This window comes from Dasypus novemcinctus, chromosome 2 (genome assembly GCF_030445035.2).
Source record: "Dasypus novemcinctus isolate mDasNov1 chromosome 2, mDasNov1.1.hap2, whole genome shotgun sequence".
Classification (NCBI taxonomy): domain Eukaryota; kingdom Metazoa; phylum Chordata; class Mammalia; order Cingulata; family Dasypodidae; genus Dasypus; species Dasypus novemcinctus.
This window is the reverse complement of record NC_080674.1, coordinates 36,720,059-36,739,964: the sequence shown is the minus strand read 5'-3', so window position 1 is coordinate 36,739,964 and position 19,906 is coordinate 36,720,059. Positions and strand designations below refer to the sequence as shown.

General features: G+C 42.7%; 1 protein-coding gene across 1 annotated transcript in view; it reads left to right on the top strand.

Moving 5' to 3' along the window:
* ADAMTS12 (ADAM metallopeptidase with thrombospondin type 1 motif 12) overlaps window positions 1-19,906 on the top strand; it is a 392,811-nt gene that overhangs the window by 349,495 nt on the left and 23,410 nt on the right. The window contains exons 21-22 of the mRNA XM_058307631.2: window positions 9,841-10,017; window positions 12,570-12,713. Of these exons, the coding sequence (XP_058163614.1) occupies window positions 9,841-10,017; window positions 12,570-12,713 (321 nt within the window). The remainder of the gene's footprint in view (window positions 1-9,840; window positions 10,018-12,569; window positions 12,714-19,906) is intronic.

Below are 19,906 nucleotides of genomic sequence, written 5' to 3'. Positions count from 1 at the left end.
CAGGCGTTACCAGAGCCCTTCTTCAAGTCACACACAAGTCTTAGAACAAGCCCACTTGTCTTGTTAACCTACATATTTTTACCAGCTTGTCCTTCCTCTTGCCAGATGAACTGAGATAAAAAGTTCAATTTGTACAATTTATTGCTTGTCCGGCATATGCACTTCTAAATTCCTTAAGTTTAGCATTATAATTGATAATTACACATTATCACGTATATGATTAAACCATGACTCAGCAGCTATTCACAAAACAAATTTACCATTTAATATGCCAGACGCAAAATGAAAAGAGAGATGAGACAAAGGAAAATTTGGTCTTTAAAAATATATTCCCTGTACTGAGCTTTGCAAAGCACGAGTGTGTGGGCACTGCTAACGCAGCCACACTCACTCACGTGGCCGTGCTGTCTAGATCAGGGTTTCGGAGCAGTTAGCACTCACCAGGCCCAACCTGCTGGTCATCTCTGCACGGGGCACAGTCAGCCCGTGGGGGCTATGCCAAGCCATAAGGTGCTGATCAAGAGAAAGGAAAAGAAAGAGCCACCCAGGAAGTCTGGGGATGTCAATGTCTCCTCTGTCCCCCAAACAGGCAGAACCATGAGGTGTTTCATTTGATCATAACTGAATATGAAATGTCACTCATCCACATGTGGCCGCTTTTCCAAAGTAAGGCTCTGACCTTTGGGAAGGGGAGGTACGTGCGGCCACTCCTTCAGAAAATTACCGCACATTCCTTTGACAACTGCCAATTTCCCTTTCCCTGTTTCCATTCCATTTTCTTTCAAGGATGAATGCTGTTTCTTTTTTCTTTCTCTCCTAACTCATAACAGACTCTGGGTGCAACAAGAACTGGGACTTGGCTACAAAGTGTCTCCCATATCCAGAAAAATCTCAGGAGCCTCTCATGACTGAGCTAACTGTTGACCAAGTCCTACATTTCCACTTTCTTCTCACTGGGGATAATCCTTTTGTTAGAAATTACATGGCTCAAAAAACAGAAATGGGTGAAATAGTTCACCCTTTGAAGGGGTTCACTTCAGCTGGGTAATTCTAGCTGGAGTACAATTTGCTGAGCTTTTCTCTGGGGTCCACCTCCTAAAGGAAGTCCTGCTCGCCCAGGGTCTCCCTTGCCGGTCTTTCTGTCTGTCTGTCTCTCTCTCTCTCTCATGCCCTGGAGGGCTGCAGATACAGTTATTAACCTTTGTAGCCACTCCTAGTGGTTTTACAAATTCTGCCAAAATGAGCTAATCATTCCATCTAAAATCTAATCCTCAAAATTACTGCATTCTTATCAATAAAGAAAACATCTCTTCTATCAGAAAAATGGGTAAAACTCATTTCAAAGATATTATTTTACAACCGAAAGCCAAATGCCTTGAGTTGTTTTTTTTCTATTATAAATCCTGCATATGTATTTTCTTTTTTTCCCTAGGTATAGTAATTTAGATTTTATTTAAATCTTGACAATTAACATAGATTTCTTGTTGACTACCACATTATTAAGCAATTCATATAGATGCCTAAAATCCAAATCATGTACTAGGAATGATTTGCAGGGCTTTTTTCTTAACTTCACTAATTCTTTCAGGCCTGTTAAGTTCACTTAGAGGCAAACTCCAAACTCTAGAGTAAGAAAATAGACTCCTGGTTTTGTCTTTTATTTTTTTTAATATATATTTTTAATTTATTTTTAAAAGATACATAGATTACATAAAATGTTACATTAAAAAATATAAGGGATTCCTGTATACTCCATCCCCCACACCTCCCACTTTCCCCCACATTAACAACTTCTTTCATTAGTGTGGTACATTCATTGCAATTGATGAACACATTTTGGAGCATTGCCACACAACATGGATTATAGTTTCCTTTGTCATTTACACTCTCTCCCACTCCATTCTGTAGGTTATGTCATGATATATAATGTCCTATATCTGATTTTGCAATGTCATTCAGGACAACTCTAAGTCCCAAAAGTGTCCCCATATTATACCTCTTTTTTCCTCTCCCTGCCTTCTGCAACTCCAGTAGCCACTGTCCCCACATCAATGATATAATTTCTTCCATTGCTAGAATCACAATAAGTCTATCATAGAATACCAGTAAGTCCACTCTAGTCCATATTTTATTCCCCAATCCTGAGGATTCTGGGATGGTGATGCCAATTCCACCTCTAATTGAGAGGAGGCTTCGATCCCATATGGCTGATAGATGGGGCTCTCTTGCTTGCAGTTGTAGACTCTCTCAGTTCCTTGGTGTGGTGGTTGTCCATCCTAACCTCCTTGTTAGTTGTCCTGGATGAGTTCAATGAACTGGGGAGTAAGTGTTGCAACTCTGCTGAGACTTAGTGTCCAGGTGGCACATAGACAGTCTAGAGATTCAAGTCTCTTGGACATATACCTACCAACTCCAGCACCAACTATAGGTTCAATAAAAGGGAGAGAAGAGGCACATGTAGGGAAGTCACATCGGAATCCAACTCTGTCCACTCAAGAGCACAAACTCCAAAGTAAGGCCCACTGGCAAGGCACCAAACTCCAGAGCTATCTGCCATGACTATAGGACCTGGGTGTCTCCAGAGCCCTCAGGACCCCTACTACGTTTTGTCTTTCAATATCTGGAAGGTTTACATTTAGCCAAGTTGGAAGTTGATCTTTTCAGTCATTTTCTCAGAGGGTAGACTTCTGGGTTTACCTTGAATCTTCTGATTATCCCACCAATCTCTGCCCCAAATCCAGAGATTTTCATCTCTTAGGAACAGCAACTATAGAGGCCTCTGCAGCCTCTCCTAATCCCCACTGATGTCATGTCTGAGGCATTCCAGGTCACCAAGTAATACCCCATCACTAAGATTGCAATCTGAAGTGGGATTATTTTACTGGCTCCTGTCAGTAAAGCCATTTCTTCTTCTCCCTGTGAGGTTCTTTTCTCTCCATCATGCAGCCTGATACAACTGCTGTGAACCTTTTCTCATACATATGTGACAGTAGAATGAGACTCTACATTCAGACCATTGTCCTTACAATGCGTAGAAAGAATTTATCAGAATATTTTTGCTTCTTTGTCCATTGACCTCTCTGAAACAAAAGCAAGGATGTAGCCTTCAGGTTTGTCCCAGAGGCACACTTGGGAAAATTAATTTCTGCAGAACAGAATCCTAGAGGCAGCACGGACCTTGGGTTCAGGCACACCTGGATTGGCAACACCACTGTGCCACAAACACCCTGGTGACACTGACCCATTAGTCTGCCCCCTTTCAAGCTCTTGTTTTCTCACCTCAAATTGAAATTGATGATATTGCCTCTGCTCACCTCATAGAGGCGGTGTAAGGATCAAAAGAGATACTGTGTGTGAAACAACTTTGTAAATGGCAAAAGGCAGTTCAGACAAAGAAGTGGGTAAACTTTGAACTCTATTTGGCATTTACTAACCTCTGGCTTTCCTGGGAGCAGGAGGCCTGTGCACAGATGACAGCCGAGTAAATCCTATCAACAGAGTGACTGGCTTCAGCAGTTGTTCACTCTCCAGTACCAAACAGACCAGGTGTTCACAGGTGTGCAATCTTTGGAGGACGCATCCTCCTAGGGGACGTGGAGAGGGCTAGCACTCGTCAAGTACCACTGTATACTGGACATTGCCCTGGAGCTTCAGCTCAGTGATTTCATTTTCATCCCAACACAGGACCTTCTGAGATTTTAATTCCCACTGAGGAAACTAAATCTTGGAGATTCAAATCCCCCACACTTTGTCACACAGCTAGTACTGAATAGTCTCAGTTCTAAGAAACTATCAACTGAGGGATGTGTCATGAATTTAATCACAACTTTTCAGAGAGAAAGGAAACACTATACAATTAATATGTACCTCAGTTATAAGACATATGTCAATTTCAGAGCATTAAAATTTGTATGGGGAAAAAATATGACTCTTGTGATAGAAGAAATGCAGGAAGCGACAAAGATAAGCTTGAAAATCTTGTTTGGTTTGACACCAAACCTATACATCACCCACAGTTCCACACACTTCCAGACTGAACATCTTGCTGTACCTTCTGAAGTTTTGCAAACTCTTGATTTGATGACCCCTTTATTATCTTTCTTGAATGAGCACTGCCCTTTCTTACAGAAGTCAGGCAGATTTTTATTATTTCTGAAGATAATTAGAAAGATTTTTACATTTTTTCTTGGAATGATCTATCTTCCCACCCAGGCAATGCTATGATTTTATTTTAGCAGTAGTTGAGCTTTGCTATCTGTAGCTTTGCTGGAAAATAAGAGGAAGTGACAACCTTTCTTATGGTGGTGGATTTCATATATTTACTAACTAGTCTTTGGGTCTTTTTCTAGTTTTTGTCTCCATGTTACTAGGTTTTATAGATTGTCTATGACAGTGCTACCTTTTATTCATCTGTATTTTTACAAATGAATTATACAGGAGAATAACCTCTTTCTTATTACCCATGGAGTCCCCTATACATATACATAGCCTGTTCCAAGAAGCATATGTTAAAAAGTCCAGTGTGCAAAAGTCAAACATAGAAAAGCATGTCACAGAGGAACTTCTTGAGTATCAGGAAGGTGGGCCATACACTGAACATCACTGCATTTATTTTACTCTTGATATAATTTGCTATATGTTTGAATTACCACTCTCTCTTGACACCCTCAAATGTTTTAGGCTAAGGGATGGCTAAGAAGAAATAATTAGAGGAATGGCAATTAAATGGAAGTCTTCGGGACCATAGAAAGCACAAACCCAAGGCAGCTTGAGTGAGGACTGAGCCCCTGCCTGGCTCCCTTTGTCCCCCACCCTCTGCTCTAGCATTCTGACTCAATATTCCCAAACATGCCTCATTGTTTCTCAGCACTAAGCCTCTGTACATGTCAATCTCTCTACCTCAAATGTCCTCTACCCTTTTTGCCAGCCAAATGAGCAGCTACTCATCTTTTGAGCTTCACCTCAAGCTTTGAGTCCTTTATTCAAGCCTTTTCTGACTTCTTCAGGTGAAAATGATCACCTCCCTTGTGCCCTCACTATATTACGAACATCTTATGGCTCCTACTTCTTTATTGGGTCTACCCATTTACATAGCTTTTACTCTGCTAGACTGCAAACGGCTTAGGGTCAGGATAAAGATCCTAGATCATAGAAACTGCTCAGTAAGTGAGGAGAAAGGAAGTAGGGAGAGAGGGACAGATGGAAAGATGGATGAATTTTGATGTTGCTCGACTTAGAGTTTTTGTAATGAATTACTTGATCTTAAGGCACTTGTGAATCCGTTTAGCATAAGGAAAGGAACAGAAATTCCTGGTTTAATATTTGGCATATAATTGGAGAGCAAAAAAGTCTTCTAAAATCTAAATAGAATCACTGGTTATATGCAAATCCAGTGATCCCATACACTTACAAAACTTTAGAATGTTAGGCTAGTGTAATTAGCTAGCTTATACTTTTTTTAAGCAGATGGAGAAATGGAGACCTGGAGAAGTGAAGAGATGGACCCAGAGTCCATAGCCACTTGGTGCCAGGGTTATTCTTGAACGCAGGCTGTTGACCTCCGACTGTGTGTTCGTTAAGTTCACTACTCATTTGAGCAATAAGTTCGCATCCAACATAGAAAGTGTATCAGGATGACTTCATAGATCAAAAAAACGCCAGGAAGAAAAGGTCATGATTTCTTTTTTTTTCCTCTGCCAGTGGCTCCTGTAAGCTGAGAGTATTTTTCAATCTAACTTGATTTGATTTGCAAATCACATCAATTAAACAAAGTCATGCAGTAGTTGGAACACTCTTAGGCCTGTTTGGTCACGACAGGGCATTAGCCAGTCTTTCTTTTCATTAGCCTGGCTCCTGTCCTCAGTCTGGACCACAGGCTCCAGGTTAGGAAAACATGAATACAGATGGCCTTCTCATAGGGCAATAAGAAAATGAATGTTATAATTGGCATTCCTCACACAAAAGCAAAACAGCATTAAGAGTGGAGTGATTTAATATGCTGCCACTTCCCTCTTGCTAGCTTAATCGCAGGCCGGTTTGAAAATGTAATAGAAAAGCCATAGATTTAGTGAGTGTCTTCCCATATTACTAACTTCAGCATATTAATACACTTCATTTCCTATTGAATGTGAATGTGTTCTTTGACAAAAGGGTAATGCTAATTTTAAAATTAAATTTAGGAATAACAAAGTGCAGCAACAAATGGAAAACAAGAAAATAAAACCCCATTTTAACTAATGTTGTATAAATTTCCTTTTTCCAAATTAAGAGCCCTCTTGTTTTAACCATGTGCTATTTCCTGGAAATCTGTTTTGTGAGACAAATGGCTGCATTGTATGGAAATTATTAGCAAGCTTTCTCATTTGCTCTATGGGTAATTTTTATTTGGCTGTTACTTTTTTCTTTGTGGCTGACTTGCATAGCAGAAAAACAAAGTTTTAATATGATTTTTTGGTGGGATTGTCTGACAAGTATTGCTTATTTTTGAGCAGCTAAACACACACTTTGATTTATGGCAGTATTAGAATATAAGTTTGCCCCTTGTCATGTTGTCCTGCACTTTTCTATGTTTTAGTGCAAGGTTTAAAGACACCTTGGGGCAATCTGCCAAGCAGCTTAAGAAGGGGCAGTAGTATTTTAGGATTTACTTCTACTGAATGGTCTCAAGGAATTTTCTTTTCCCAATCCCAGCCCTGTAATTGCGACTATTTCACCATAGCCAGAAAGAGCTTAATCTTTGACCATGTTGAAAGGATATCCTGAAGAAAACATACCACATCCAGCCAGAGTAGTGGGCACACTTTCACGGTGGGGCATTTTTTCGGCCGAGGCTGCCAATGAGATAATCAGTGGAAGGACTGAAAGGAGAAAGAAAGATGCTTTCCAGCCTTCTGCTGACCAGAGACCCCTTTGACCTACGGGAGCCTCCCAGCATGCCTTTCTCAAAATCCATGCATTCATTCAACAAACCCGTACTGGGCGTCTACACTGTGCTGCCCTGTGCTGACTGCAGGGATGTGATGGTGAAAAGAGCAGACAGGCTTTTGCCTTCACAGTGTCACTGTCTAATAGGAAGGATGGGCAAAAAACAAGTTCTACATTTCAAGTTCCTGTGATGGAAACAGAGAAGAAGTGAGATAAATATCAAGAGGGAGGGCCTCTTTAGCTAAGGTATGCAAGGAAGGGTCTCTCTGAGGAGGGGATACATTAGCTGAGACCTAAAAAAGAAGCAGTTGCTAGTGATGCAGAAGGTAGGGTGCTCGGGATCTAAGGACCAAAGGGACATATTGCTAACGCAAGGAGAATCTTGGGAAGAAGGGCTATTACAGGTAACTGCCTCCTTCCCACAGCACCTCCCTGAGGCCCCACCTGAGTGGCAAGCAACAGGACAGGACTGACCATAAGCGACCTGGATGTAGAGCTGAGATGAGCTGAGGGGATATAACAGGCACTAGAATTCTAAACAGGCTAGAGACCAAGTCATGAAAGCTCAAGTTATGATCAAGTATTAATAGAATCTATCTAGATGGGGGATGGGTTAGCCTCCAAACTCCAAGAAGTCAAAGTCAACAAGAAGCAGTACGCCTATGGAAATAAACATAGCGCACCCAAAAGGAACAGGTAGAGGTCGTTGTATTAGTCAGGGTTCTCTAGAGCAACGGAAGCAATAAGAGATATCTGTCAATAGTATGCGATTTTGTAAGAGTCTCTCATGCAGCTGTAGGAATGCACAAGTCCAGGTTCCACAGAAAGGCTGCAACCAGGGACTGCAGTGAAAGTCCAGAGAAGGTTCTTGACAAGTTCTGGGGGATGTTGGCTGTCCAAAGACGAGCTGGGAAATTCTCTCTCAATGCTGGAATCACTTCCCCTTTTAAGGGATTCAACTGATTGGGTTAAGCATCACTCATTGCTGATGGCAATCTCCCTGACTGATGTAATTATAACTAGCTATGATTTACCACTGCAGTAAAGTCAATGATGATGAAAGTCCATCAATGCCCTTGTATTACAGTTAGCCCAGTACTTGCTTGACCAAACAAATGGGCACAATTACCTGGCTGAGTTGACACAATAGCCTAGCCATCACAGCCATCTATTCAGGATTTGCTATAGTAGGGGAGTCAGCCACCATCACTTATATTTGGGAGAGACTCAAAGTCAGGCAGTGGAGTGGGAGATCTTTAGAATGGAACAAAAGGGGAAGATTTTAGGTATGCCCTGATGGAGGCTGTTGGCATGAGCAAGTGAGGGTAGGCTAACTAGAGCTGGGGCATCCTATGTAATTGCTTAGGGGAGCATATTTGGTTTTCTCCAATTGGTCCTAAGTTAGAATCCAGGGCAAAAACGAGGAAAGCTGTCAGTTAATGATCAAGTCCTGGCTATTTGGGGTCAATTGTTCCAGGAATTGTGGTTCAGCGTCCTGGACTGTTTCCTGTAGAAAGTGGTTTAGCTTTCTGGACCACTGGTTGCAGATATGAGTCAGAGTTTTATTTTTATATGTGGTCTGGCCATTGTCCATTTCCCTATTCAATTTTTCCCTCCTGAATAGGCTGCATAAGTCTGGTTGTTCATGGCCCCAGGTCCGTGTTTATCATGATCCTATGGAAGTCAGATGCCTTCAGGTGAGTCGTGCCCTTTTACTGAGACAAAGCAGGATGTAGGACCTACTGCCTCCTTGTTCATCCTAATAGATATGGGGAAAAGGCAGTTAGAAGGGCCTTTTGAATGGCTCTCCATGGGCACATGGTAAGAGAATGCTCAGCAGTGGAGACAGGAGGTGGCAGCCACAGGAGAGAGGATAGTAGTGGTGGAGACAAGGACTGGGTTTGCACACTTCCACAGGTCAAACTGCTGAGCAATTATTCAGTTTGCTTCCCAACTATGGACCCTTAAATAGAGAAAGGGTAGCTTACTCTACTTTCTATTTTTCTTATTTTTTTTAAAGATTTATTTATTTATTTCCCCTTCCCCACCCCCACCCCCAGCTGTCTGCTCTCTGTGTGCATTCTCTGTGTATTCTTCTGTGACCGTTTCTATCCTTATCAGCAGCACAGGGAATCTGTGTTTCCCTTTGTTGCGTTATCTTGTTGCATGTGTTGCAAGGGGCTCCCCCCTTCCCCACCACGTGTCAGGGCACTCCTTGTGCACATCAGCACTGCGCATGGGCCAACTCCACATGGGTCAAGGAGGCCCAGGGTTTGAACCGCAGACCTCCTGTGTGGTAGGCAGACACCCTATCCATTGGGCCAAGTCCACTTCCATACTCTACTTTTAGAGTCATGGAGAAAATGAGTTTTTAGCAGGGTCGTAAGGGACAGAATCATTGGGCTGGCAGAGGGTTCCACTGTGGGTTGCACCCATGATGCCCCATCACAAGGGAGGCAGGCTCTTTGCCCCAGTGAAGAGACACCCAGAAGAGACCAACCACCCACTAAGACAGAGGTTGTACCAGCTGACACGCCAGCCCCCACATCCCTAATCTTCACAAGGCCCTGTGAGGTAACAGTCCTTACCCCAGTACTGGTAGACATGAGGCTCGGCCTGTTTCTGTGACTTGCCCTAAGATTCACAACAGTGAGGGATGGCAGGGGAAGCCTTGCCGGGCCCTGCCAGCCAGCAGAGCCCGCTCACGTACTCACATGCTTGGGCTGACCCAGGGAGCCCGGTCTGGGTAAAATGTGTGACCCTCTCTCTCCTGCACTGTGGGGGAAAACGGGGTTAACCTGAACTAGGCCTAGCCCTGGAGCTCCCACAGTGCTTTGTAAAGCCCCCCGTCAATCAGGGGGATAAAGGCCAGATGCAAGGACTCAGACTTTCCTTTTCCTTTGGCTCTCCATACAGTGCTCCAGAAACTGCAGCGGGGGCTTCAAGATCCGGGAAATTCAGTGCGTGGACGGCCGGGAGCAGCGAAGCCTGAGGCCGTTTCACTGCCACTTCCTGGCCGGCTTTCCTCCGCCGCTGAGCGCCAGCTGTAACCCGGAGCCCTGCGAGGCGTGGCAGGCGGAGCCCTGGAGCCAGGTGGGGCACCGAGCAGGGGGCAGCTGTGTGTACCTTGTGGGCCTGGGAGTCGGGAGACCACAGCTCCGTCGTGCCAGTGACTGGCCTCTATTGACCCCACACCTGGGGGAGGCTGAACAGGTCAGAACAAAAGAGCAGAAATGATTCTGGTGAGAAGACGCTCTTGTGTGTTTTCAACCATGACGGTGTTTTAGTGCAGCCTTGTCTCCCAGTGGATATATTGGCAAACTGGGGTTCCCACAGAAGAAACGAACACAGGCCATTTTGATACGAACAATGTATGACAGAAGCACCCGTGCCTCTCCAAGGCGCTTGCATGTGGCTGGGGGTGCTGGTCACATCCTTTCCACACACATAATTTTAGAGTTCCACTTCACAGTTAAATGCCCTGATCATTGTTTGCACAAATAATTTCTTCACCTACAAAACAGAGTTAAGAAGTCTTACCATCCACATTTGTTGTGAGAATAAAATCAAGAATTGCAGGTAAAATGCCTAATCCGTGGACACCCTCAATATACGATGGGTTCTTTTGTCTTCTTTCTACCATGCTTGGATATACTTGGGAGCTTTTGAGCTATTGAGGCACCTGCCTCTTGGCAAATGAGAACATAATCTTCACTGAAGAACAATAACATAGAACAGAGACCCTGGTAGAGTATGGGCCCTCGGAAAAGAGGACACATGCACACACCACAGAGTTAGAACTGAAGCCTATGGAAGCCTGAGCCTCCCAAAGCTACTTCCTGCCCACAGAGTCAAGCGTTCCTGCTGATCCCTGGGGCTCAGGCTCTCACCCTGTGTCTTCTAAGGAAGCAGCCACCACTGCCCGCCCCCGCTCCCCCTCTTCCTTTCTCTGAAGTGCCTGATCTCCCACGCTCTGGATCCAGGCCTCCATGCTCTCCTTGTGTGTTAAGCCAAGCTTGTACCTGTTCAGGTTACAGCTTCCAGAATCTTGGAATTTTCTGAGGAACTTAGACTGCCTTGTCAGAGAAATGGCATTTGCGGGCTATCAAAGCTGAGCAATCAGATTTGCTTTCTGGTTATGAAAAGATGTATTCTTTATGCTTCCCCAGTACCTGCTGGGAGCCCCATCAGGGTGGGCCTGTTCCCAGAGGGTCTCCCACCACCCTTCTTTGTATATTTCTCTGTACTGATCCTGCACAAACAGAGCATGTTGCAGCATTTGCATGAACGCCTGCTCAAGTTCACTGGCCGCTAGCAGGAGAAAGAACTTGCCCAAACCACAAAGTTGGAAGATTTGCCTCTGGGGAAACAATGGAAATAAAGATGCAAAAGGCACTTGAGTATTTTCCTAGAGCTGTTGAGGGATTGGACTTTATTTAATTGCATTTCCTGGCCCTTATGCTGAGTGACATGCCATCCTGGGAATGTTCTAGACTTGTTCTGTGATAACCAACCCAGACAATCTATATGGCAGATGTGTTTCAGCCATAGGATCATGTGTTCCTACACCAATGGTTCTCAGATTTTAGTGCATCAGAATCACATGGGGGTGTGTGCAGGGGGGCTCATCAACACACAGAAGGCTGAGTCCCACCCCCAACGTGTCTGATTCATAGGTCTGGGGTGGGGCCTGAAAATTCGAATTACTAATAAGTTCCCAAAAGATGCTGTAACTGCTGGTCTGGGAACCACAGTTTGAGAACCATTGGTCTATATCTTTTTCCACCCTTTTCCAGGAGCTTACTGGGCCAGGTGATGCTGAATCCATATGAAGGTATATACAAGGATCTAAACCATGGGATGCTTCTCCTTCTTTCACAGGGGTTTAAAAAAAAATAGATTGAATTTTTTTAAAAATCCATATTGACTCTTAGAGTTGGAATATTGTGAAAACAATTGATTAGCTCTTTTATTGAGCATTAGATGTTAATTTTATATAACTTCCCTGTTACATACAGAACAGTGCATGATGTAATTGGCATGATGTTGACTATCACTGTTGTTTTGTTGTTGTTGCCATGCCACAACTAAAAAAATTTTTAAGTATTTGATTCTTGATGAATTGTTTAATTTCCTACTAGAAGTCTCATGAACATGAGACAATATACCTTACAAAATTATTCTAATGAGCAAAAACCTGACACGTTTTAGGATTATATCCCTTCAGGAATCTAACTTGTTATCCCAAATTTATTTTGTGAGCATTATGGTCAATGCACCAGAACCTTGAGCAAATCCATCAGTTTCACTGTACCTAATATGGACAAATTTATTTCTAAAACTTTATGTAGTGGGAAAGGAAGACTTAATCCCATTTTAATAGGAGATGAATGAATAAAATCTCACTGTGATTGTGCGTTCCCTGTTTGGAATGCCATTGCTAACCATAAATTTTAAATAAATTCGTGTTTCACCACTGCTGCTTAAAATCAGTAGAGTGATCATCCTAAGAGATCAGGCAAGGATGCTACAGAACAAGTATTCCTTATGACACTGTACCCAATAAAAATGAAAGCAAAATCTTCCCTTAGCCCTGGAACTGTCACCAGTGATGGGTACCTAATCCTGTCCCCATTCTGTGTCAGTGTTCCAGGACCTGTGGAGGGGGAGTACAGGAGAGACAAGTGTCTTGTCCAGGAGGCTTCTGTGACTGGAAGAAAAGGCCCGTGTCCACTGCACCCTGCAACAGGCACCCATGCTGTCACTGGGCCACTGGGACCTGGGACCTGGTAAGAGCTGGTTAGAGGCTTTTCATTTTGCTCTAGTCTTTAAAAAAGAAAATAGGATTTATTTTCTTTCCATCACAAAAGTAATATAAATTCATTGTAAACTATATGAAAAAACACTATATGAAAAGAAAAAATATTATCCATAATCCCACCACTTTGAAATAACCATTTATAGCTCTGGCGTATGTGGTACACCCTCCTTTATAACCTGCTGTTTTCACTTTCATGTTGCCTTTTTCCACATAAGCCTATGCCCTCTCCTTTCATTTTTCCTTTCCTTTTTTTGTTCTGTTCTTTTTTTTGCCCTTCCTTTCTTTCAGCCATTGTCTCCCTCCTTATTCCTCTCTCTACCACCCTCTGTATCTCTCTTCTATCTAGAGGGATATCTCATTTGTGTGTCTGTACGTGTGTGGCTATTATTTATTCTGTCTCTCCCCTCATTGAGCTTGCATGTAGTAGGAACTCAATAAATGTTTGTTAATTGGTTAATATGTTATGCACTGATGGGGAATGATGAACCCCAAATTCAGAATAATGCTTAGCTCTAGAGAGAGAGGGAGATAAATGAAATCAAAGGACACAGGCAGTTTCGACTGAATTGCTTTAATTATCAGAATGATTTTTTTTCTTCCTAACTTTATTTTTTTTTCTTACCTCCTGACTTTATTTTTAATTTTTTTTCATTTTTTATTGTATTTTTTTGAAGATACATAGATCACAAAAAAGTTACATTAAAAAACATAAGAGGGAAACGGACTTTGGCCCAGTGGTTAGGGCGTCCGTCTACCATATGGGAGGTCCGCGGTTCAAACCCCGGGCCTCCTCGACCCGTGTGGAGCTGGCCATGCGCAGTGCTGATGCGCGCAAGGAGTGCCGTGCCACGCAAGGGTGTCCCCCGCGTGGGGGAGCCCCACGCACAAGGAGTGCGCCAGTGAGGAAAGCCGCCCAGCGTGAAAAAGAAAGAGCAGCCTGCCCAGGAATGGCGCCGCCCACACTTCCCGTGCCGCTGACGACAACAGAAGCGGACAAAGAAACAAAAGCAGACAAAGAAACAAGACGCAACAAATAGACACCAAGAACAGACAACCAGGGGAGGGGGGGAAATTAAATAAATAAATAAATCTTTAAAAAAAAAAACAAAAAACAAAAAACATAAGAGGTTCCCACATACCCCTCAAAATAATTATTTAAGATCTGAAGGAAATTAAGGCAGAGTTGAGATGTGTTGGTGCTGAGTTGTGCATATGTAGAGTTTCATAATATGCTCTACCCTTTCCTGTGTTGGAACATCTCATGATAAAAAACTGACACGATATACTGAAAGCTCTAGGCTGAGTCAGGCACTGATGGCAACAGCTTAACAGGAGAGTTGAGCTGCCTTCCCGGGGCCTGAGCCAGACCAGCCTGGTCAACTGTGTCTCTGAAGTAGGAGGTCCAAGGTCTGGCTGCCGCACATGGGCCCTGCTGGTTTCTGAAGGTTTTACGTAGTCAAGGAGTTTGGAGAGAGGTAGATTCAGATGTACGTTGGCAGTGATATTTCATTCTCTGGAAACAAAAGCTTATATCTACAAGTCTCCATTGCTTCAAGAGGCTGATTTACAGTTTGATTCTAAATGTTTTCATTCTCCTACGCTTCTGCCATCTAATGCCCCTAAGGCTGCTAAAAGCTGATTAGGCTTAGCTGCCTTAGTGAGTGAGTTTCAGGTCACCCGCAGACCAATTTGCCAGATGGCCAGCCCATTTGATAGAGAGATAAACAAAACAATTGAACTGTAAATGAGAGAAAGATTTATTATTCTCCCAAAGTTCATTCATTGCAAAAATAAGACTGTATCATCAATATAAAAAATACAGAAAATTCTGCCATCGACACTTCACACTCTAACTTGTGTTATCCTGGCTTCTCTAGAAAATAGAGTCTTGAGGTAGTGGCTAATACTTTATCAGAAAATACAATCACAGGGGAGCAAGAGTAATGGAAAAGAGAAATGAGGCAGGGAAGCAGGTGACTCACATACGAGGTGGTGCATGACCAGACTTGGTATCAGGTGCAACACTGATTGCTTGCTAAAAGCTGTAAGAAGTACTGCCCTTAGGGCAATTTCTCCAGGGGAAGAGGGAAGAAGACTGTTCTACTGGCTCCTGTCTCCCGTTGGGCAAAGAGTCTTCCCATGGCCCTGCATGATGATTTGCATGTTTGTTTTATAAGTTCACAATTTATGTTATACACTTATTGTTTATGGACATTCTTGTTTGAATAATAAACTTCAATTTTAAAAGTTTTAAACAAAGAGTCTCCCCATGAAGGCCTAACATCCCCCTACTTTTGAGTTGATCACGTGTGGGCATTGAGAGGTCTCATATTGCTGGTAACAAGCAGCCCAGATCCAGGAGTTGAGAGGCATGCAGCATGGACATGAGGCAAGGGCCTTCGGGTTGTGCTTTTATGAAGTTTGTTGGGGCAAATCAAGGGTCCTATGGCTGGAAGATACGGGGACTGAGAGCATCTCATACACTAACCCCTTAACTACTATGGTGACTTAGAGCTGTGTACTCCAGATAAAACAAGTTCTTAAACATATCCATTCTTGTGGGTATAAACCCGTGTGACTAGGACCTTTTGACTAAGTTGCTTAGTGAAAGTTGGTTCAATTGAATCAGGATGGGTCTTAATCCTATTACTGAAGGCCTTATAGGAAGGCCACAAAAAGGGAGAAAGACACAGGAAGTAGCCAAAAACTGGAAGTCAACAGAACTGAGAAGCCAGGAGAGGCTGCCGTGTACGTTGCCATGTGACAGAAAAGCCAAGGACCAAGGACAGCTGGCTCCAACACCAGAAAACCACAGTTATCTGGGAGAAAGTACTGCCTTGATGACACCTTGATTTTGAACTTCTAGCTTCAAAACCATGAGCAATAAATTCTCATTGTTTAAACCAACCCATTGATTGGTATTTGCTTTAGCAGCCAGGAAACTAAAACAACTACTGACTTTTTTTTAAGTAACTTATTCCTATGCAAGTATGTTTTTGTGATCATAAATCTAATACAAGTCAATGCAGTATTTCATTGTGTTATCATTGTAACCATATATAACCAACATAATGCCCCCAAATAATTTCAGATTGCTGTATTCCTAGTAATTCTCATTGTTTATAGCAGCGTAATTGCACCTGCACTGCCGTGATCAATTCAAACAGTGGCTCAAATCAACAGTCAGTCTTATTAACCCAATAGGCTTTAAGCTGATATTTTATTTATTTAGCTGTACTGAACCATACAAACAAGAAATATAATAAACACAGCAGCCTTGTTTCTTCAGGATGACCAGCAACTACCCAAGGCAAAACTTCTTTTGCCTCCTGACCCATACAGAGTGTATGTGGCTGGCATGAAGCAAGAGCCATACACATTAACACAGAGAAGCCTCAGCCTCAGTTTCCTGCAATTATTTTATACCATTCTAGTCATGCATGCCCAAGGCCAAATGTCAACACACAGGGTCCCCAGTATGAGCTAGTGCTACACTCCAGCGGCTTCCCAGTGGACAAGGCATTTTGTAACTTTCCATGTTCACCTTATCTCTATGGTTTCTAAGAAAACCATAGTTCAAAGTCACTTTCACCCCAGGTAGTCTGAACCAAGTTTAATAGTAACCCATTATTCACAATAATATTCCATCAAGTTGATTGACCATAACTTAAACAGTACTTTGTTAGACAGTCCATGAATGCCTAATTAATATTCACTTCTATCAGCAAATCATAAGTGATACAGTCTAGCCATAAGCTTCTCAAAATTAGTTAACTCCTGTCTTTTGCTAATTTAATTAGATGCAGAATGATAAGGAGTCTAATATTTAAATCCAGGTTTCCTAAGGAAATCTAAAAGCAGCATTTCACTATGCACTTTGTCTACTCTTTCACATCTATTTTAGACCTGAGAATTGAGAGTTTGCTGTTATTAATCTTTCTCAACCTCAGGATCTTCTTGTATGATGAAATATCACATGTTGATAGAGCTTCTTGAACATGGACACACGCTTCTTCAAAGCATGCCTTTTATAGACAGGCTGGATGCGGGCAGCTCTGGGGCCAGACAAGCAGGCTTGCATATCAAAACAAAGCGCCAAGACAAGACAATGTCATGGGAAAGTACCCATGACACCAGGGGCAGGCAATCTGGGAGCTACAGCAGCAACTACATCCTAGTAAAGGTCAGGCTCAGAGATACATACCAGAACCAGGTCTCAAGGGGAAGCCATAGGGTAGCACACATGAAGTGGGATCTAGAGCTAAGAATCTCATATTCTCCTTCTAGTGCTGGGGCCATTATGAGAGCCCACGGATCAGCACCAGCTGCAGATCTCTCCACCCGGCCAGGCCCGAGCAGAGGCTACACTTACCTCCAGGCAGGTCTTTACCTCAGCCAGCTGGTGTTTCCCAAAGTATTTAAACCAGTATGTATCCACCAGTACTGATAATAAGGGTTACATTTGTTATGGGTTGAATTGTGTCCCCTGCAAAAATATATTGAAGTTCTAACCCCCAGTACCTGTGACTGTGATGTCATTTGGAAATAGGGTCTTTGCAGATATAACAAACTTATGATGGGATCATACTGAATTAGCGGGTGGGTGGCTAATCCAATAGGTCTATTGTTCTTCTAAGAAGAGAAGAGACACAGACACAAAGAGGGGAATGTCATGTGAAGACAGACGCACAGGGAAAAAGACAGCCATTTGAAGGTGGAAGAGATTGGAGTGCTGCATCTACAAGCCAAGCAACTCCAAGTGTTCCTGGTAATCAATAGAAGCTAGAAGAGGCAAGGAAGGATTCTCCCCTACAGGTTTCAGAGGGAACTCGGTCCTGCCAACACCTTGATTTCAAACCTCTGGCATCCAGAACTGCAAATGAATAAATTTCTATTGCATTAGGCCACTCAGTGTGTGGTAATAGGTCCAGCAGCCCTAGGAAACTAACACACCATTTACTGAGTCCTTTGCTCTCGACCAGATGCTCTGCTGAGAACTCCATGTAATTTATCTCATTTAATCTTTACAACAGCCCTATTCAATAGATAGTGCTTTGTTCATATTTTATGGGTGAAGAAATGGAGGCTGACAGAGTTTAAGTAACTTGTCTAGTGTAGAGCTATAGGACATATCATGAACATCAGAGAGGCCCCAGGTATTTGATTTCTGGCTTGTATTTCTCAAAGAGCTCCCACTGATTGACCCAACTTAAAGCTGTGCTGGTCTTTGGACCAATTGACACCCACTCTGTAATCCAGGAAGAGTGAGATGATTTGTTACTGCTAAAGGGAGAATGTGCATTCAGTCAATCAGTCTGCAACAAATAAAAGATACGTATTTTATTATTTTCATAGTACTTTCTATGAATATGCTATTTCCTTCAATTCATGATGAATTGTCAAAGGAGACTGGCATCAGGGAAAGCTTCTGCTTATGTAGCTTACTAAGTAAGCATCTGCCAGGCCCTGTGGGTCCTGTAAACAACAGAAAACATCATGTGCAGTTACATTTTTTCATAAAATGTAACTTATCACTGAATGTCTAAGCATCTTATAATACATCCCTTAGAAATCAACTTTATTTACCATTTATTAAAAATTTAGTCATTCCAAAACCAATCTCCTCATCCACCTTTGTTTTCACAGCCTGAGACAATTATACCACATGAATAAAGACGTGCTTCAGGAGGAGGCTCTTCATAAATACCCTGAAGCTCTGTATAACAACATAAGCATCATTAACCAAATCATCTGAGATCATTAGAAGGGAAATTTTGATATGATGAAAATCATCGTGAAAATGTTACAAATGTGAACCCATTGGGGGACACAAAATGTCATGGAAGATTAAAAACTGTAAATGAATATTTTTAAGTTTCATTGCCACTTCCCTGACCTAATACTTCATCATTCATTGTAAAGGAGAGCTGGATGATGCAAATTTCTCACTAACAGAAATGATGATGATAGGCCAGTAAATATAATAATAGCAATTATGTGTGAAGCATATCAAGCTCTTAGATTGCACACTGGGAAAAGAAAATTTCCAAAAACATCTCTATTTGCCTGTAGGAATACATCATGTTCTTCATTTTGACATTTAGGTAGCACTGAGGATGTATGTTGTGAGATTTTGTGATGGTGGCTGTTCTTTTGCCAGCTTTCCAGTGCATTTCTTCATTACTTGTGTGGTGGTTCAAAATTGTACATACCCCAGAAAAACAAGTTCTTAAAGTTAATCCATTCCAGTGAGTGTGAATCCATTCTAAGTTGGTCTTTTTTTTAAAAAAAGATTTATTTCTTTTTCTCCCCAGTTGTCTGCTTTCTGTGTTCATTTGCTCTGTGTTCCTTATCAGCGGCACTGGGAATCTGTGTTTCTTTTTGTTGCGTCATCTTGTTGTGTCAGCTCTCTGTGTGTGCGGTGCCATTCTTGGGCAGGCTACACATTCTTCTGCGCTGGGCGGCTCTCCTTACGGGGCGCAATCCTTGCGCGTGGGGCTCCCCTACGTGGAGGACACCTCTGCATGGCAGGGCACTCTTTGCGCGCATCAGCACTGTGCATGGGCCAGCTCCATATGGGTCAAGGAGGCCCGGGGTTTGAACCACGGACCTTCCATGTGGTAGGCGGACACCCTATCCAGAGGGAAGTCCGTTTCCCTCTAAGTTGGACTTTTGATGCAGCTACTTCAGTTAAGGTGTGATCCACCTCATTCAGGATGGATCTTAATCCTATTATTGGAGTTCTTTATATATTGTATTAGTCAGCCAAGGGGGTGCTTATGCAAAGTACTAGAAATCTGTTGGCTTTTATAAAGGGTATTTATTTGGGGTAAAAGCTTACAGTTATAAGGCCCTAAAGAGCTCAAGTTACCATAAGAGGTATTTTCTCACCCAGTTTGTGCCACATGTTGATGCAAGATGGCGGGTGATATCTGCAAGGGTTCAGCCTTCCTCTTTCCTCTTAAGGCTCCATGGGCCCAGCTTCTTCCCAACTCAGCTGTGGGTTGGCATAGGGCTCAGCTGCTCTGTGTTTTTCAGCTGCAAACTATCAGACTAATGGCTCATCTCTATTCCCAGGGCTGTAGGATCCTCTCCATGTCTATGGAGCTCTCTCCCTATTTTCTCATGTATCTGTTTCTGTGTTCTCCTTGAGTAAATGTC